The 17,002-nt window shown below is 49.0% G+C and overlaps 1 protein-coding gene across 3 annotated transcripts in view; it reads right to left on the reverse strand.

Annotated features, from left to right (window-relative positions):
- Nucleotides 1–17,002, reverse strand: part of HMGXB3 (HMG-box containing 3) — a 67,901-nt gene that overhangs the window by 5,702 nt on the left and 45,197 nt on the right. For 2 of the 3 annotated variants that reach the window (XM_005683164.3, XM_018050164.1), the window contains exons 14-20: nucleotides 11,510–11,641; nucleotides 10,425–10,609; nucleotides 6,339–6,558; nucleotides 5,019–5,152; nucleotides 4,151–4,267; nucleotides 2,260–2,469; nucleotides 34–1,326 (exon numbers count right to left, since the gene is read on the reverse strand). In XM_005683164.3, coding sequence (XP_005683221.1) covers nucleotides 859–1,326; nucleotides 2,260–2,469; nucleotides 4,151–4,267; nucleotides 5,019–5,152; nucleotides 6,339–6,558; nucleotides 10,425–10,609; nucleotides 11,510–11,641 — 1,466 coding nt within the window. In that variant the 3' untranslated portion in view covers nucleotides 34–858. Of the gene's footprint in view, nucleotides 1–33; nucleotides 1,327–2,259; nucleotides 2,470–4,150; nucleotides 4,268–5,018; nucleotides 5,153–6,338; nucleotides 6,559–10,424; nucleotides 10,610–11,509; nucleotides 11,642–17,002 lie in introns of those variants that run through there. The other variant, XM_018050165.1, reaches the window with a different exon arrangement.

A 17,002-nucleotide genomic window follows, 5' to 3' on the forward strand; every position in this document is an offset into this window, starting at 1 on the left:
CACTGTACCCCACACAACGAGACTGGAACTGACTCTTGTTGCACCCAAACCATATAATTTAATAAACTTTATTCTGGTCAGGGAAGAGAGAGGGGAAAAAAGCCATCTATCCCACTCCTCTCAATAAATTAAGTAACACGGCCAGTTCCCGTGCCCTAAGCAAACCATGGGCACTTGAGCCAGTCCTGCTGTTTCCTTATGACCCAGTCTGCTTCCCCTTCACAGAAGGGAGTTTTCCTACTGCCGCCGGGTCATGCCATGCTCACAGGCCACTTCCTCTTTAGGGGAGGAAGGAAGCTGCAGCAGCAGTGGCCAGGAGAGGAGGGGTCCTCATAGGTTGAGGCAGAGGAGAGTCCTGGAAGGGAGCACTGGCTCGCCCCTTCAACCCGCTCAGCTGCCCCCAGATGCGGGTGCAGAACAGGACAGAGATGCACGCCTCCTCTGGGAGAGTGACGAGCCCTCAGAGCTAAGGAAGGCCCCGAGGCAAAGGCAACAGGCTGCAGGGGAGAAAAACGGCATCCCTGGGCGGGAAGGGCAGCCTCGGCCCAGCCAGGGCCTCCACCCCAACCCGCAGGCGCCCCAGGGAAGCAGCAGTCTCCCCGCCTTCTCTCAGCCTCCCCATCTCTCTAGTGGACACATGGTGCCACCCACAGTGCCTCTGGGTCTAGTAAGGAGCGTCCTGGTGCCTCTCTTGACCGCTGGAAGGCTGAGAACCAAGGACCCCGGGCTCCACCGAGCTCAGGAAATGGAAGCTCTTTGGTCAGTCCCAGCCTCAGAGGCTGGTCCCCTGGATGGATGTGCCTCGGGCAAGGGTCTTGCTATGGCTTGAGACGTGCAGTCCCTGGGCAAGTGCCCGGCTTACTCTGTGGCTGTGGCCCTGTCCTCTTCCTCCCCGTCCTCCTCCACCTCTGTCTTGATCTGAGCAACCCCAAGGCGGTACAGGGTGTCACGGATGACCACCTCACCAGGCTGGCAGCTCTGCACAATGTCGTGGATCTGCCGGTTGACAATCTCGCGGCTGGTGAGGAAGTCCATGAGGCGGTTGTAGAGGTAATAGTGGGTCGCATTGTCAAAGGCGATGGGCCGCTGGCGGACGCTGTGTGGTTTGCTGTCTGCAAAGGAGGCCAGGATGGCTGCATAAGGTGCCAACTCAGGACACAGGGCCAAGGAGTGGTGTCCAGCACTGGGGTCGCCAGGGCTGGGCTGTGTGCCTGTGTGGACGATGCGCCGTGTGGCAGTCTTGGTGACCGGGTGCTGGACAGAATGCTCAGCCTCTGTCATGTCCACTGTATAATGCTGGTCCACGAGTTCTGGGCAGGACACACTCTAGAAGGGAGATAAAAAGCCATTGTGATGAAGGGAAGGTTAGGGTCCAAGTTGTGAAGGATGGAGTGAAAGCTGTGGGCTCAGCCAGCTCTGTTTCAATCCTCCATTACCACAGGGCAGGCACATCTCCTGGGGTAAGTCCCCTGTTCCTCCTCCCCGGGCCTCCGTTTCCTCATATGACGAGGGGGACATTAACAGGAGCCACCACCCAGAGCAGACGCCGATTACCAGAACTGCTCTTATTCTGTGTCTAATCAATTCTGCCCAGGGTTGCAGGGGAGGTTCCCCCAGAGATTCCAATGTCCTTCTGCAACGCCCCTCACCAACTCACGAGCGAGCAAGGCCCAGGGAGTAATAAGAAAAAGGCAAGCGATAACAATGATGTCCCCTTCCTCCTACCAGTCTAATGTCTTTTCCAGCAAAGGGCATGTGCCTGTGCTAAGAACCAAAGCCTGAGGCAACGCACTAAGACACAGAGGCCAGAGCTCTGCTATTAATCTGTTGTGGGACTCCCACCCGGTCCATTTCGCCCTCGTGGCCTTACTTTCCCCTTTTAGTTAGAGTAAAGAGGCTGATGAGGTGCCTCTAGATCACAACACAACGAATGCCATGCAGCAGATTCAGGCAAGGCCAAAGTAGGGCTGCTCTGGGCCTTTAGTATATCCTCGCAGGGGGCAATTTTCTAGGCTCATCTGCAAGGCAATCCCTTTGACTCCCATGATACCTGTGTTTTTACTCTGGGTACACTAAATGACATGCTGTGACCTCACACACAAGGTCAGTAGAGATTTGTGGCATAAATACTGGTTCAAGAGTACTGAGACAAAACACTGGTGGAGAAAAAAAAGATGCTGGATGGTTCACAGAAGACCTGCCCAAAGAACCAGGGGGTGAGGCGTGGTCAGCCTTGTGGGATCCCAGAAGGGAACGTACCACTGGCGGCTCCGTGGGGCTAGAGAAACAGCCCTGATTCCTCCCCCACATCTGGCTGGTCAGCTCTGGGTAGCAGAGGTCAGCACACAGGGCCACGGGTGTGGCCATGTCAACCACGTACACAGGAGGCCAATGGCGGGAAGAGACGAGCAGATCCACGTGGTCGAGGGCACTCTCACCCCGCACGAGATACTTGGAGCCGCAGACCACCTGGTGGAGACGGACGGCACAGCACAGGGTGAGGAAGAATCTGCAGACGGGGGCCCGCTCAGCTCCTCCCAGGATGGTGAACAAGCAGGTTCCATGGCTCAAGTCCCGCCATCCTATAGGAGCCCATGACGTGCCACTTCCCTCCTGCTTCTGTCCCACTTCACTCCCACACAGGAGAAGAGCATCCAAGCCTCAAATGAGGCTGAAACACACCCCCCACCTCCCCAAGACGTTGGCTCCAACCCCCCCTTGATATCGCACCCCTAAACCCCATCTAGTCCGACGGTTCCCAAGCTGCATGGTACCTGCAGCTCAGAGATGGTTAGAAGTGAAAGTTCCTGGGTTTCCCTCCGAATCCACAGAATCAGCCTCTGGCAGTGGAATCTAAACACCTGTATTACAAGCAGCCACCTACTAGACTCTGAGGAAGCTGTCTAGATGGGCACCTCTGGTGAAGGCTACACCTCCACCTGCAGGATCCCCCAAATGCCAGGCTACTGCCAGGCAGCTCTGTGTCCGCTTTCTGTCCACTGTGTCCAATTCTGCCTCTACCTCCCTCCCTCCACAGCAGTGCTGGCTACCGCCTCCAGGTAGTATCACTGGCCCCTCACAGCCCTAAGATTTATAGCGCTCACACCCCTGAGTCCTTCTCGTGAGATGGATGCCAGTCACATAACACGATGCTCAGAGCAGGCTCTGACTTGTCAGGGGTTATAAAAAAGGGCTGACGACCTGACTCCCTTTTGATGGCCAGTCCTCTGCCCACTCTGCAGGCTTTGTGAAGCTGTCTTCCCCATTCATCACTCACTTTTCCAGGTTTCCTACCCTGGCATCTTCTTGGTTTGGGATGACTGTCACACAGGGTACAACCTTCCCAGAGGTATCCTGGCAGATACCCATCCTGTGCAAGCTCTCTACAGATCTAAGGAGCAATCTTCTGAGAACCCAAACCAGACCATTTCCATTCAAGCCATCCAAAGGGCCCCTTACCACTCTTGGAAGAAAATCCAAACCGTTCCTCTGGCCCACCAAGCGCTACAGAATCGCCTCCAGTGACCCCTCCCACCCCCCTCCTCCGCTCACTAGGCTCCCCTCTCAGGACTCAGTGGCCACACCCCTCCCCCAGCTCACATGGGGCTCTCGGCCTCCTCTGGCTGCCCCACCGGGCAGCAGGCTCCTCTCAGATGCTTTCTATCTCCGATCCTTGTCTCGTTTCTGCAGAGCCGTTGCCACGAGCCATGAAAAAGTCGCTGAGTCATGTCCAACTCTTTGCAACCCCACGGACTGCATAGTCCATGGGATTCTTTAGGCCAGAAAACTGGAGTGGGTAGCCGTTCCCTTCTCCAGGGGGTCCTCCCAACCCAGGGATGGAACCTGGGTCACCCGCATCGCAGGCAGATTCTTTGCCAGTGGAGCCACAGCCATGGTGACTTTGTTCCTCAGTATGAGGGCACTGAGGAGGAGCGAGGGCTTTGCCACTCACCCTCGCACTCTCCACCGCTGATGCAGAGGCCAGCACACAAAAGCGTGTTTAGTACTCACTGGCGATAACCAGGAGGAGCTGTTCCACAGTGGCCCAGCGACCTAAGTGCCAGCTCCAGGATGAGCTGGAGAGAGCAGATCCTCTGTGTGGCTAACTGCCATGAGCAAGTCCACCCCGAGTTCCTCGTCATCCTCTTACCTGGTGGGGGCACACCTTGTAGACTTTGCCCCCTGTGAGATGAGGCGGGGGCTGTCGAGCTCTGGCTCCATTCTGAACAGATTCGTAGAGGGCCAACAAAGAGAAGCAGAGCTGCTCCTAAGCAGAAGAACAAGGTTAAACGGTGGTAAATGCTCAGGGACCAGGCTTGGTCCACAGCAACGAATGCTTGCTCAGGGCATGAATCAACTGGTGAGGCCAGAGCGGGCCTTGAAGCCTCGCCAGCCCAAAGTCTTGTACCTAAAGGTACAGATGGGAACACCGAGGCCCTGGAAGGACCAGGTCACAGACAGAGCCAGCCACACTGCTCAAGCTGCCAGGCTCTGAGGCCTGGGTTCTCCTACTACTTTTTACAGGGCAGGGAAGGCATCAAAGAAGAGCCAACATTTGGATCTGAACTTAGCACATGGGATTTTTAAGCGTGAAATACATAATATGTGGGTAAAATACACACACATTCATGCATACTCTATGAACGCTACAGCGCTTGTTTCCTAAGAGCCTAGAGAGGCGGCAACCAGACACTGTAAACATCATGACGCTGGTATTTTGGTTACTGTCACTTTGCAAATGAGGAGAATGAGGCTCAGTTTATCCAAGGTCACACACAGTCAGCGGGAGAGCCTGGATTCTTGAACCGAGTCTGGACCCACTACCTTCAACAGAGGAACTGCCTGGATGCAAAGGCCTCACATGCAAGGCCTGACCCGGCTGCTGGCTATCTCCCAGGCTCCCCTGCCCGCCAGCACCCTCTGTCCCAAACAAGTGCCCAGTGACAGGGATTTGTATTCCTGGTCAGAAAAACTGCCCACCAGAAAGTCCCTGTCCCCAGCACCGCCTCAAGACCCACCTTGGAGTCTTCTGCCCTGAAGGGGATATCACACTGCCTCAGCAGGCACTGCAGCTCCTCCTCGCTGTAGGAGCCAATCTCCTCAAGCTTACACGCGCCCTCCTGGAGCAGCCGCACCAAGGCACTGCCGTTGCCTGCAAGAGATGACGAGCTGATGGGAGGTGCCGCTTCAGCCACCAAACACCCTAGGAAGTCATTCACACCTGATGGACAAGCCGGGGGGCTAGTCCACAGTCGAGCAGGCTCTGCCGCAAGCACTGCCTGGCGGCTGAGAGAGGGGAACTCAAGGCAGGCCTTAGGGTGTTCCACAGACGCCTGAGGTCTCTCGGAACCGGCCTTCTGCCTCTGAAGGTCTAGGGGAGATATCCAGCAGAGCACTGGTGCAGAGAGCCCCCCAAATGTCGGCTTTTAACCTTTTAAGGTTTTTCAAAACCATGATCTCAGATGGCTACCACACCACAGTAACAAGAGGAACAGCAGCTCTCATTCTAAAAATGCTCTTGATACGCTATGTTCCTGAACCTGCTGATCAACAGAACTATGTGGGGGCCTTACTTATAAAATCAATTTAGCAGGCCATAGTAGAGCTGGACATGACTGAAGTGACTTAGCAGCAACAGCCAGGATTTTAAAAATGAAATAAAACAGCATTTGTTAAGGAAAAGGACGGTTTTATGAAAGTTGTGTTACTTACAGACACATACACACGTGCTACTTAAAAGAGCAGCACACTGACGAACAATGTAGAACCTACTGCTTAAACAAGAAACTCCACTATCAGCTCACTTAACCGTCACAACATAATGGCCCTCTGTAAACAAAACAACAGAGGCTAGGGCAATGAAGAGATGCGGCAGAGGCCACAAGGCTACTAAGCGGCACAGCTAGGAATCAAACCCAGGCTGTCGGAAACCGACGTTCTCAAAGGAGCCACCTGAGGGCTTCTCAACATATAAGCACAGACTACCTGCAAACCCACCTGAAAGACCTGTTGAGCAAGCCTGCCTCCCCCTACATCTGTTGATGAGAATCTGGGTTGCAGCCCTGTTTTTCAGAGGGTTCCCACTGTTCAGTGCAGGGCATGCCAGAAGGCTACCAAGTTCTGTGGGTCGGTCCTAGACAATGTGGCTGACAGCTCTTCAAAACTCTGCACGTGACTTGATTCTCCAGGGGATTTTGTCACAGGTTGTCACTATCTTTCCAGAAAGCTCTCTGGGTTGCCTTGGCCCCCTCTCTACCACTCATGCTGTCTGGCTACAAACAACCTTCCAGACTCCACAGGACCGTGCCCTGACCCCAGGCACCAGCAGGTGGCCTCACCAGGTACTGGCTGCACGTCCAGGCTCTTGTCTTTCTCGGTGTTGACGACCACAGCTCCTCTCATGAGTGGTGGGAAGAAGGGGGCAATGACGGAGGCGTCAAACCTGGTGATGGGGATGCTGGCGGGGAAGGCCACCTGCTCAATCACCTCTGTCTCCATTGTGGCCCAGAAGTCCTCCACGTTGACCTCATTAGATGCCAGGAAGTCAGGCCAGGTGAACTAAGAGGTCAAACAAAAACAGTCAAAACATATGAGTCACACAACATTAGCAACACAACACACAACAGCCTACCGTCTCAACACAGGCTGAGCAGGGGGAGGGAGAGCGAGAGCCATGTCCTGCTGGGATACGCTCAAATTTAACATCTTAGTGTCTTGCCTCACTGCTCCCTCCCACACCACTGTGTTCCCCAAGACCTAAGTTCCCTTTGCATCTCTGCCTGTCATTTTCGCTGCCTCGCCAGGAGAGGTTAGCTACCAGCCTATCATGTGCCAGACACTGGCTAATTAACTACTACTATATAAGTCAGAGGGGGCCTGAGGTAAGACGAGACCACCAGAGTGAGGGACAGAATGAGAATGTGAACAAAGATCTAGTGCCAAACCCTTAATCCCTATGCCTGGCTTGCAGGAATCATGAGAGTAAAATTTAGCGGCACTTGCCCACTTTCAAGGCCCTGTTGTTTCCTCCCTCCCCATGAAGGTCCTCCCGACATGCAGTGATCTCCTCTATGTGCAGCACGTACCATCCACTGTAGACATCTAGCCTTGTGCTATTCAATTCTCCTTCTGTGAGCCCTCTGATGCGACCCCAAAGTAAGACCCTGATCCTAGTACCTCATCAGAGTCATCTGTGTTCCCCAGCAATGCTGATACCTGGGCTCCATCTCAACCTGGATGAACTAAATCCCTAAGTTTGCATTTTTAAAAGTGTCCCTAGGTGAGTGGTTCTCGAGGTGTGATCCCTGGATCAGTGGCAAGAGCACCACATGGGAACTTGTTGAAAATGCAAATGTTCGGCCCACTCCCCACGCACTGAAGCAGAAATCCTGGGGCTGGGACCAGCAAGCCTCACAGCAGGAAGTTTGCAAACCGCGGTCCACTGTAATTCTTAGGACCACGAAATCTGAGAACCACCGCTCCACATGTGGACAGTCCAGATGGTTCTCCTCTACACAGTCCCCAAAGGGAGGGGTCAACTCTACAATCGCCTCATGGACAACTGCATATTTGTTTTGTTTTATACCTTCCTGTTTTAGTTCACAGACTTTAGAACACCCCCATCCCATTCTCCTCATATGCACTATCCAACTTTGCATCCCACATGCAAAAGGGAGAAAACTAAGTCCTGGTCTCTAGAAAGAAACAGCCAGAAACCCTGAAAAGAAGAGACACGCATATTCAAAGTGAAGGCAGCGCGACCCCATTCCGTGAGGAAAGAGCTTTGGTCGGGCCAGGGCAGGTGCCAAGGAGGACGAGGACACACGAGCTTTGCAGGAAGGTGGACTTCTCTCTACTCTGGAGCAAAAAGTCAAGCAGTCTGTGACCACGTGTTTCCAAAACTGGAGTTCAGGGTCCCAGGAAGTGCTGGTGAATATGGCTGTGCTTAAGAGCTCAGACTCTACAGTTAAGGAGCCAGATCAAGGCCAGGTCTCAGCACCACCCCTTCCTGGCTGGATGAGCTTGGAAGGGCTTCAGTCCCTCCATCTACAAAAATCTCACCGGGCTGAGAAGTCAGTTAGAAAGTAAAGCACTGAGGATAGAGTAAGAACCTGACATATGTGATAAAATGCTCAACAAATCATAGCTGCATTACTAGTAACATTTCCACCAGACAAGCAGATTTGAATGAGTCTGGAAAGAGCCACTTTGGCGATAGTAACACAAAAGCAATTCATTTTGCCTACAAGGAACACTCAGAAGGCTCCAGAAGTATTATGCCAGTTTTCATATATCTTATTATACACCACCCCCCCAAAAATAGAACTATTTGATCATATACATACTTTTTTTTTAATTGAGAAGAAAAAGAAGAATATGTATTAACTCACTAATACACTCAGCTGGTCAGGCGAAAACACACCAGAGCTTTTCTTCAGAGGTCCTGAACCATGCCCAGTGGAGTGAGCTACACCTCTAGTACACAAAGACTCACACGGCAGAGTTCAGAGATGGAAAGCCTGCGCCCACTTGCGACTACTAGCACACTCACTGGGCACCCCAAACCTGTGCAGGCAGACCAGCCCTCTCAGCATGATGATAGGGATCTTTTTAAAAAATTCCCAATACCAGGTTAAAGAATTTTCTCTATTAGTCTCAATTTGCAACAAGTTTTATCACAAACGGGTGCTGAACAAAAATGAAAGCCTTTTTAAGACATCCAATGAAATAATCATATGAGTTTTCTCCTCTAAACTGTTAAGTATTCAACTACATTAGGATATTTTCTAATGCTGACATAATCCTCCTTTCCTGGGATAAACTTAAAGTCATGATTTTACTTTACATGTTGTTAGATTTGTACTCATTACTCTACTCATTATTAGATTTGCCATTATCTTATTCAGGACTTTGGTATCGATATTCCTGTGTACCATCAGCCCAAATTTTCATCTGGTATTAAATGTTTGGTTTTGTTTTCAGTTATATGGCCTTATGTCTTCTGGAAATAAATCCACTTTTGCAATTCTTCTATGACTAGAATCTTATTTCTTGGATATTTGTTAAAATTAATATATTAAGTCATTTGAATTTGTTGTTATCTTTGTGTGACATTTTTCAGTTAAGAACCTAAGTCAGGTCTTCCCTGTTGGCTCAGTGGTAAAAAATGCGCCTGCCTGCCAGTGCAGGGTAGACAGGTTCAGTCCACGGCCTGGGAGGATCCCACCGCATGGAGCAACTAAGCCTGTGCACCACAACTACTGAGCCTGTGCTCTAGAGCCCGGGAGCTGCGCCCACTGAGCCCACAGGCCCTAGAGCCTGTGCTCTGAACAAGAGATGCGACCGGTCCTCACTCACTCAGTCATGTCTGGCTCTCTGCAACCCCATGAGCTGTAGTCCACTAGGCTCCTCTGTCCATGGGACTGTCTGGGCAAGAGTACCGGAGTGGGTTGCCATTTCCCCCTCCAGGGGATCTTCTCCACCTAGGAACTGAACCCGCATCTCCCGAGGCTCCTGCATTGCGGGTAGATTCTTTACCACTGAGCCGCCGGGGAAGCCCACAACAAGAGAAGTCACTGCACCGCAACTACAGAGCAGCCCCTGCCGCCGCAACTAGACAGAGAGCCTGCCCAACAACAAAGACCCAGCACAGCCACAACTAAACAAACAAAATTACACACACATATATTCAGACAGGCCACTCTTTCTCAAAACCCTTCACTGGCTCTCCATTTCACTCAGCAAAAGTCCTTACAATGGCCTGGGCCGCCCAAAGCCTCTCAAATCTCACATATCCTACCCCTCTCTCCCCTGCTCACAAAGAGCCAGCCACATCAGCCTCCTTCCTCAACCATGCCCAGCAAGCCCACCTCCGACTCTGTTCTTGCTGCTCCCTCTGCCTGAAAGTTTCCCCTGCTGAAATCTACATGGGCTTCAGAGCTCTATTCTGATGTCCCTCTATCAGAGAAGACTTCCCTGACCACCCTCTATAAAGCAAGAACCCCTTCTTCCTGCCACACTGCTCTCATCTCCTACCGTGCCTTATTGTTACTATGTAACTTTTAATTAATATATATATAAATAGTAAATTAATATGCACAATTATTACTGTTTGTTTCCTATCTGTGTCCTCATATCAGAAAGGGAGCTCCATAAGCACAGAAACTCCACGGGTTTAACTGTCATTTCCCAAATGTCTAAAAAGTACACCTAGTTCACGTTTAATAAATTGGTTGAGTAAGTAACAAATGCCTCCATTTCCATCTAGCCTTTCTTAGATGAAAACCTGGGCAGTGGCAGGAAAAGGCTCCTCGCCTTACTCTGGAAAGAGCCAGAGCATCTGCTCCAGGGACCTCATGCAGAAGACGGCTGCCTAAGTGTAAGGAGGCTCTAACAGTGGCCCGTGGAGGCCAAGGGGCACTCACTTCCACACTCTTTAGTGCCAGCACATTGTTCTCACTCCTTTGCGCGACTTCTACTTTGGGGGCCACTCCACAGATGCCACAGATCATGTCATTGTAGTCTCGGACAGTGAGGCACTCGAAAGCCCAGTAGCCATTGCACAGCAGCTCCTGCAACTGGCTCAGCTCCTCCGAGGTAAGAGTCTTCTCTGGAAGGAAAGCAAGAGCTCTGAGAAGTTCACAGAAAAAGATCTGGAGGCCACGGGGGATGAGCAATTCTCTAAGAATGCTTCTCTCCTAAGAACACCTAAGAGGTGCTCTATTAACCACTGGAGTGTCAAGCACCTGGGCCTTTAGGTGTTCAGGCAGCAACTCAAAGGGCAATTGCCATCAGAGTACTGATGGGTGTACCCAGCACCCACTGGGACCCAGATGCTGTGCTGAGAGCTTTGAATACATTCTCTCATTTAACTCACATCTTCATGAACCAAGAGCAGTTATTATCTTCACTGTGTAACTTAAAAAAGCTGAGATTATAAAGAATAACTCACTGAAACCCGCATTGCCACTAAGTAGAAGAGGCCAGAGTCAAACACAGACCATCTGACCCTACGACCTTTGCTTTACTCCATCTTACCTCACAGCAAGGAAGGGACAGGGGGCTGGATTCTATAGGAATGAATGGAGAAGCGTAAACAGAAAGAAATGAGGGAAGCAAGGGGAGAAATCATTTCTAATAATAAAGAGTATGGTGCCCATGCTCAGGTCTCAGTGTGAGCTTTGGAAATGGGGGCAGATCTCCAGAAACTGTATATTCAGAGTGAACTTGATTAGCATGTACTAAGGCCAAGTCTATCTATGACCAAAGAATGAGCTTCTATAAAGTCTGTTCAATCTTGTGCTGAAAACTGCTGACCCGTGGGAAGACTCATGTTTTCCAAAGTTAATTCAGCATTTGTAAAACTCAAGAGGACTGTGTTAGGAAGTCAATATCTCCTTTTCAAAATATCAGACTCTCCTCCAGGTAATTTTTCAACAGAAGTCCATCACTGAAAATTCCCAGGGAGTCTAGGACTAACCTTGGGAAAAGAGAGGAAGCCAACCTTTACCTGTCTGCTCCTGTACTGACTTCAGAAGAGTGCTGATGGACACTCTGGGGTCCTCTCCCAGCTTGATCTGGTTTCGGATTGCAAAAAGCAAGTCCAGGCTCACTAGCAGCTTATTTCCCACATTAAAGAGACCTGCAGATTAAAAAGTGGCAACAGAGAAATTCACTGTTAACAACATCCACAATGGCAAAAAACTGGAAACTCACTAGGTGCCCATCAATGGGGAACATTAAAAAAATAAACCAAGGTACATTCATAAAATGCAAAGCTAGAGATCACCTGCAAGTTGGTAACCGACAAGCAGCTGTGAAGGAAACTGTTTAACTGGATTCCATTGTACCCGGAGCACCACATGTACTTCGTAGCATGCAGGGGTTGCTCAGAAAAACTGTATGGAAGATGGCAGAGTAGAAAGACGTGGGCTCACCTCCTCTTATGAAGACACCAAAATCCCAACTAACTACCGAAAGAAACGTTGAAACCTACCAGAAAAGACATCCAACATCCAAAGACAAAGTAGAAGTCACAACAAGATGGGAGAGGGGAGCAATTGCTGTAAAATCAAATCCCAAATCCATCAGAAGGTTGACCCACAACTGGAAAATAATTCTATCACAGAGGTTCTCCCACAGGAATGAAGTACTGAGCCCCACGTCAGGCTCTCCAGCCTGGCAGTCTGGCAATGAGAAGAGCAGCCCCAGGAGCACCTGGCTTTGAAGGTAGTGGGGATTGATGGCATGAATTCCACAGGAGTGGGGGAAACAGAAACCATCCTTATAGGGCTCACACAAGGTCCTATGTGCATCAGGACCAGGGGAAAAAGTAGTGACCTCTAAGATACTAGAGGGGCTTCCCTGGTGGCTCAGACAGTAAAGAATCTGACTGCAATGCTAGAGACCCGGGTTTGATCCCTGGGTTGGGAAGATCCCTTGGAGAAGGGAATGGCTACCCACTACAATATTCTTGCCTGACAAAATCTCATGGACAGAGCTGCCTGGCGGTCCACAGTCAAGGCTGTGTACTGTCAGCTTATTTAACTTACATGCAGAGTGCATCATATGTTATGTACTCTGCCCAGCCTGAAACGCCAGGCTGGATGAAGCACAAGCTGAAATCAAGATTGCCAGGAGAAATATCAATAACCTCAGATATGCAGATGACACCACTCTTACAGCAGAAAGTGAAGAGGAACTAAAGAGCCTCTTGATGAAAGTGAAAGAGGAGAGTGAAAAAGCTGGCTTAAAACTCAACATTCAAAAACGAAGATCATGGCATCTGGTTCCATCATTTCATGGCAAATAGACGGGGAAAAGCAGAAACAGCAACAGATTTCATTTTTGTGGGCTCCAAAATCACTGTGGATGGTGATGGCAGGCACAAAATTAAAAGATGCTTGCTCTTTAGAAGAAAAGTGTCAAACCTAGACAGCATATTAAAAAGCAGACACATTACTTTGCCAACAAAGGTTCATATAGTCAAAGCTATGGTTTTTCCAGTAGTCATGTATGGATGCGAGAGTTGGACTATAAAGAAAGCTGAGCGCTGGAGAATTGATGCTTTCGAACTGTGGTGCTGGAGAAGTCCCCTGAACAGCAAGGAGATCAAACCAGTCAATCCTAAAGGAAATCAATCCTGATACTCACTGGAAGGACTAATGCTAAAGCTCTAATACTTTGGCCACCTGACACAAAGAGCTGACACAATAGAAAAGACCCTGATGCTGGGAAAGACTGAGGGCAGGAGGAGAAGGGTGTGATAGAGGATGAGATGGATGGATGGCATCACTGACTCAATGGACATGAGTTTGAGTGAACTCAGGGAGATAGCGAAGGACACAGAAGTCTGTGGTGCTGCATTTCATGGGGATTGCAGCGAGTCGGACACAACTTAGCAACCAAACAACATGACCCAGCAGTCCCAGTCCTGGGCATATTGTTGTTGTAGTGAAGAGGCTCTTTAGTTCCTCTTCACTTTCTGCCATAAGGGTGGTGTCATTTGCGTATCTGACATTATTGTTATTTTTCCCAGCAATCTTGATCCCAGCTTGTGATTCATCTGGCTCAGTATTACACGTAATATACTCTGCATGTAAGTTCAACAACAATATACCTAGGCATACACTTGGAGAAAACCATGGTTCAAAAGGATATGTGCACTCCAACATTCACTGCAGCAATTCCAAGACCTGGAAGCAATCTAAATGTACATCAACAGATGAATGACTAACATGCGGTACATACATACAATGGAATACTACTAAGCCATTAAAAAGAATGAACTAGGACTTTCTTGGCGGTCCAGTGGTTGAGAATTTGTTTGTCAATACAAGAGACACAAGTTTAATCTTTGGTCTGAGAAGATTCCACATGCCATGGGGCAATGAAGCACTCAAGCCACCAACCACTGAAGCTTGCGTGCCCTAGAGACCATGCCCCACAACAAGAGAAGCCACCATGACGAGACGCCCGAGCACAACAGAAAGGGGCACCACTCACTGCAACTAGAGAAAGCCCACATGCAGTAACGAAGACCCAGTGCAGCCAAAAAAAAATACCAAAAAACACAAAATATGCCATTTGCAGTAACATGGATGGACCTGAAGATTATCATGTATGTGAAGTAAGCCAGACAAAAAAGTAAACATCAAGATATTGCTTCTATGTGGAATAAAAAAAAAGTTAAAAATGAACTTATTTATTAATATGAAACAGAAACAGACTCAGAGACTTAGAAAACGAGCTTGTGGTTATTACCAAAGAGGAAAGGAGTGAGGGGAGGGATAAATAGGGAGTTTGGGATTGATATATACACACTACTATATTTAAAACACATAACCGGGACTTCCCTGGTGGCCCAGTGGCTAAGAATCTGCCTTGCAATGCTGGGGCCAAGAGTCCAATCCCTGCTTCGGGAACTGAGATCCAACATGTCACACAACAACTAAGCCCACGTGCCACAACTACTGAACTGTGCCACAACTGGGGTCCACACGCTCCAGTGAAAGACCCATCCCAAAACAATGATGGTGCCACAGGCAAGGCTCAGCGCAGCCAGGAAATACACGTTTGAAAAAACAGACTAGATAACCAACAAGCACCTACTGGCGCCACAGGGCGCTCTGCTCAATACTCGTGATAACCTAAATGGAAAAAGGACCGACACCTGCGTGCGCATGGCTGGATCACTCTGCTGAACACCCGGAACTAACACAGTCTAATCAACTATCTGCTGTTGTTTAGTTGCTGAGCCATGCCCAACTCTCCCGTCCACAGTCTGTAGCCTGCCAGGCTCCTCTGCCCATGGGACTTCCCAGGCAAGAATGCTGGAGTGGGTTGCCATTTCCTTCTCCAGACAATCTTCCAGACCCAGGTATGGAACCTGTGCCTCCTGCATTGGCAAACTATATTCCAATATAAAATAAAAATTAAACAAACAAGAAACCATTAAGAATAAAGTAAGTTTAAATGCTGTGACATGAAGTTTTCCACAATAGTTATATGAAAAGAACAACTAATAAAATACACATCACAGGGTTTTTTCCTTTTTAATAAAAATATCGCCTTACCACCCAATTCAGTCCTTATCACCAAAAGGATTACCATTCCTCCACCTCTCACAGTTATACCATGAGGAAAGGCCAGGAGCATCTTTTAGCCCAGGGATATATAGGAAATATAAAAAAGGCTAACATCACCCCTACGTCAAATCCTGGGACCAAAGACCCAGAAGAATTTAAATGCAGCTAATTTACGATGAATAAAAGAGGGTGGTTTTACACGTGCACAAAATGAACAAAAGCAAATTTTGGCATATGATTCCCAATAATGAACGGTATAGAGGAGAGGGAAAGACCTTTTTAAACATGATACCAAAGGCTGAGGCCACAAATGAGAGGGTCCAAGTTCTGATCACATAAAAGCTTAAGGAGAAATAAAAAGAAACACTACACACACAAAAATCAACTCTCATGTCCAAAAAAAATCAAATTTAAAAGACAACTAATAAACCGGTGAAAAACTTCATCAACAAAACCACCACAAAGAATGAAAATGTTTACAAAAGCAATTCATGAAAGAGATTGAAAAACACAGAAAACATACAATCTTCCCAGCTGTCAAAGAAATACAACAGGAAGAGAGATCAAGATGGTAGAACAGCAGGGCATGGAGCTCACCTCCTCCTACAAATAATCAAAAATACATCTACAAATGGAACAATTCACGCAGAACATCTAAACACCGCAGAAGATCTGAGACTTCCAAAAGGGCAAGAAAAACTCCATATAACCAGGGAGAACAAAAGGGCGGGGGCGGGGGGGTGGGGGTGGGGAAAGGAGGGAAATCAGGATGTGACCTGTGCCCCAGGGAGGGAGATGTGAGAGAGGAAAGGTTCCTGCACCTTGCGAAGTCCCAGCACTGGTGGGGAAACCAGCCTGGGACCATGAGGAGCTTAGATGCCTCAAGGGGAAAGCACAGCAGTCAGTGTGAGGAAGGCAAATCGGAGACCGACTTTGCACAGGTGGTCAGTATGGCCTCCCTGCACTCTCCGGTCTGAGATGCTAATCCACCGTGCAGGCAGTGGGTGGGTGCTGAAGCCCAGACTTCAGAGATCATATCTGGGAAGAAGACTGGGGTTGGCTGCATGGAGACAGTCTGAAGGGGCTGGAGTACGGTAACTGACTGTGTACATGAAAGAAGCCTGGGCCTCCCAGTGAGGCGAGAGACCACTGGTGGGGGGGTACACAAGGAGAGGGGCAGGAGCACCACAGGGGCGCTTCTTTCCCCACACATGCTATCAGACAACAGGACACTCTATGCAAGCTCCAGGAGCCAGCATGAGCTGCCGCTGCCATCACAAGCTCCAGAGGTACGCAGGCCGCCCCTACTGCTAAGACATGCATGAGCAGGCACCAATCACTGGCCCTGCTGGCATGTGGCCCCAGGAGCACATGTAGGCCACTATACCTTAATACTCCCTATCATAAGGATGACGGCAAGCATGGGCTAAGGAGAGAGGTAACAAGCATCCAAACTAATAGCAACAAAAATATTAAACCCATACAGGCTTATACAAGGATGCTCCCACATATAGTGTTCCAAGACTATGGCAGATAATTGTTTCTCCTAAACTCATACAGTAAGAGAAATATAAGTAAAATGAACAAGCATAGGAACCATTCCCAGTTAAAAGACCAAGAGAATCCCCTTGAAGGAACATACAGTAAAAGATGCTTTCAATCTGAAATTGAGTTCAAAAAAGAAGTAATAAAAATTCTGAAGAAATTAACAGAAAGGCCATCGACAGAAACACAGATTACTGTAAAAAGGAACTAGAAACTATAAGGAGCAGCCAAGAAAGGTTAGAAAATTCATTTGCTGAGACAAAAGATGAGCTAAAAGCAATGAACAGCTGAATGAATAATGCAGAAGAATGAGTAAGTGATCTGGAAGACAGAATAATGGAAATCATCCAGTCAGAACAGGAGACAGAAGG

The sequence above is a fragment of the Capra hircus genome, chromosome 7 (assembly GCF_001704415.2).
Source record: "Capra hircus breed San Clemente chromosome 7, ASM170441v1, whole genome shotgun sequence".
NCBI classification, from domain to species: Eukaryota; Metazoa; Chordata; class Mammalia; order Artiodactyla; family Bovidae; genus Capra; species Capra hircus.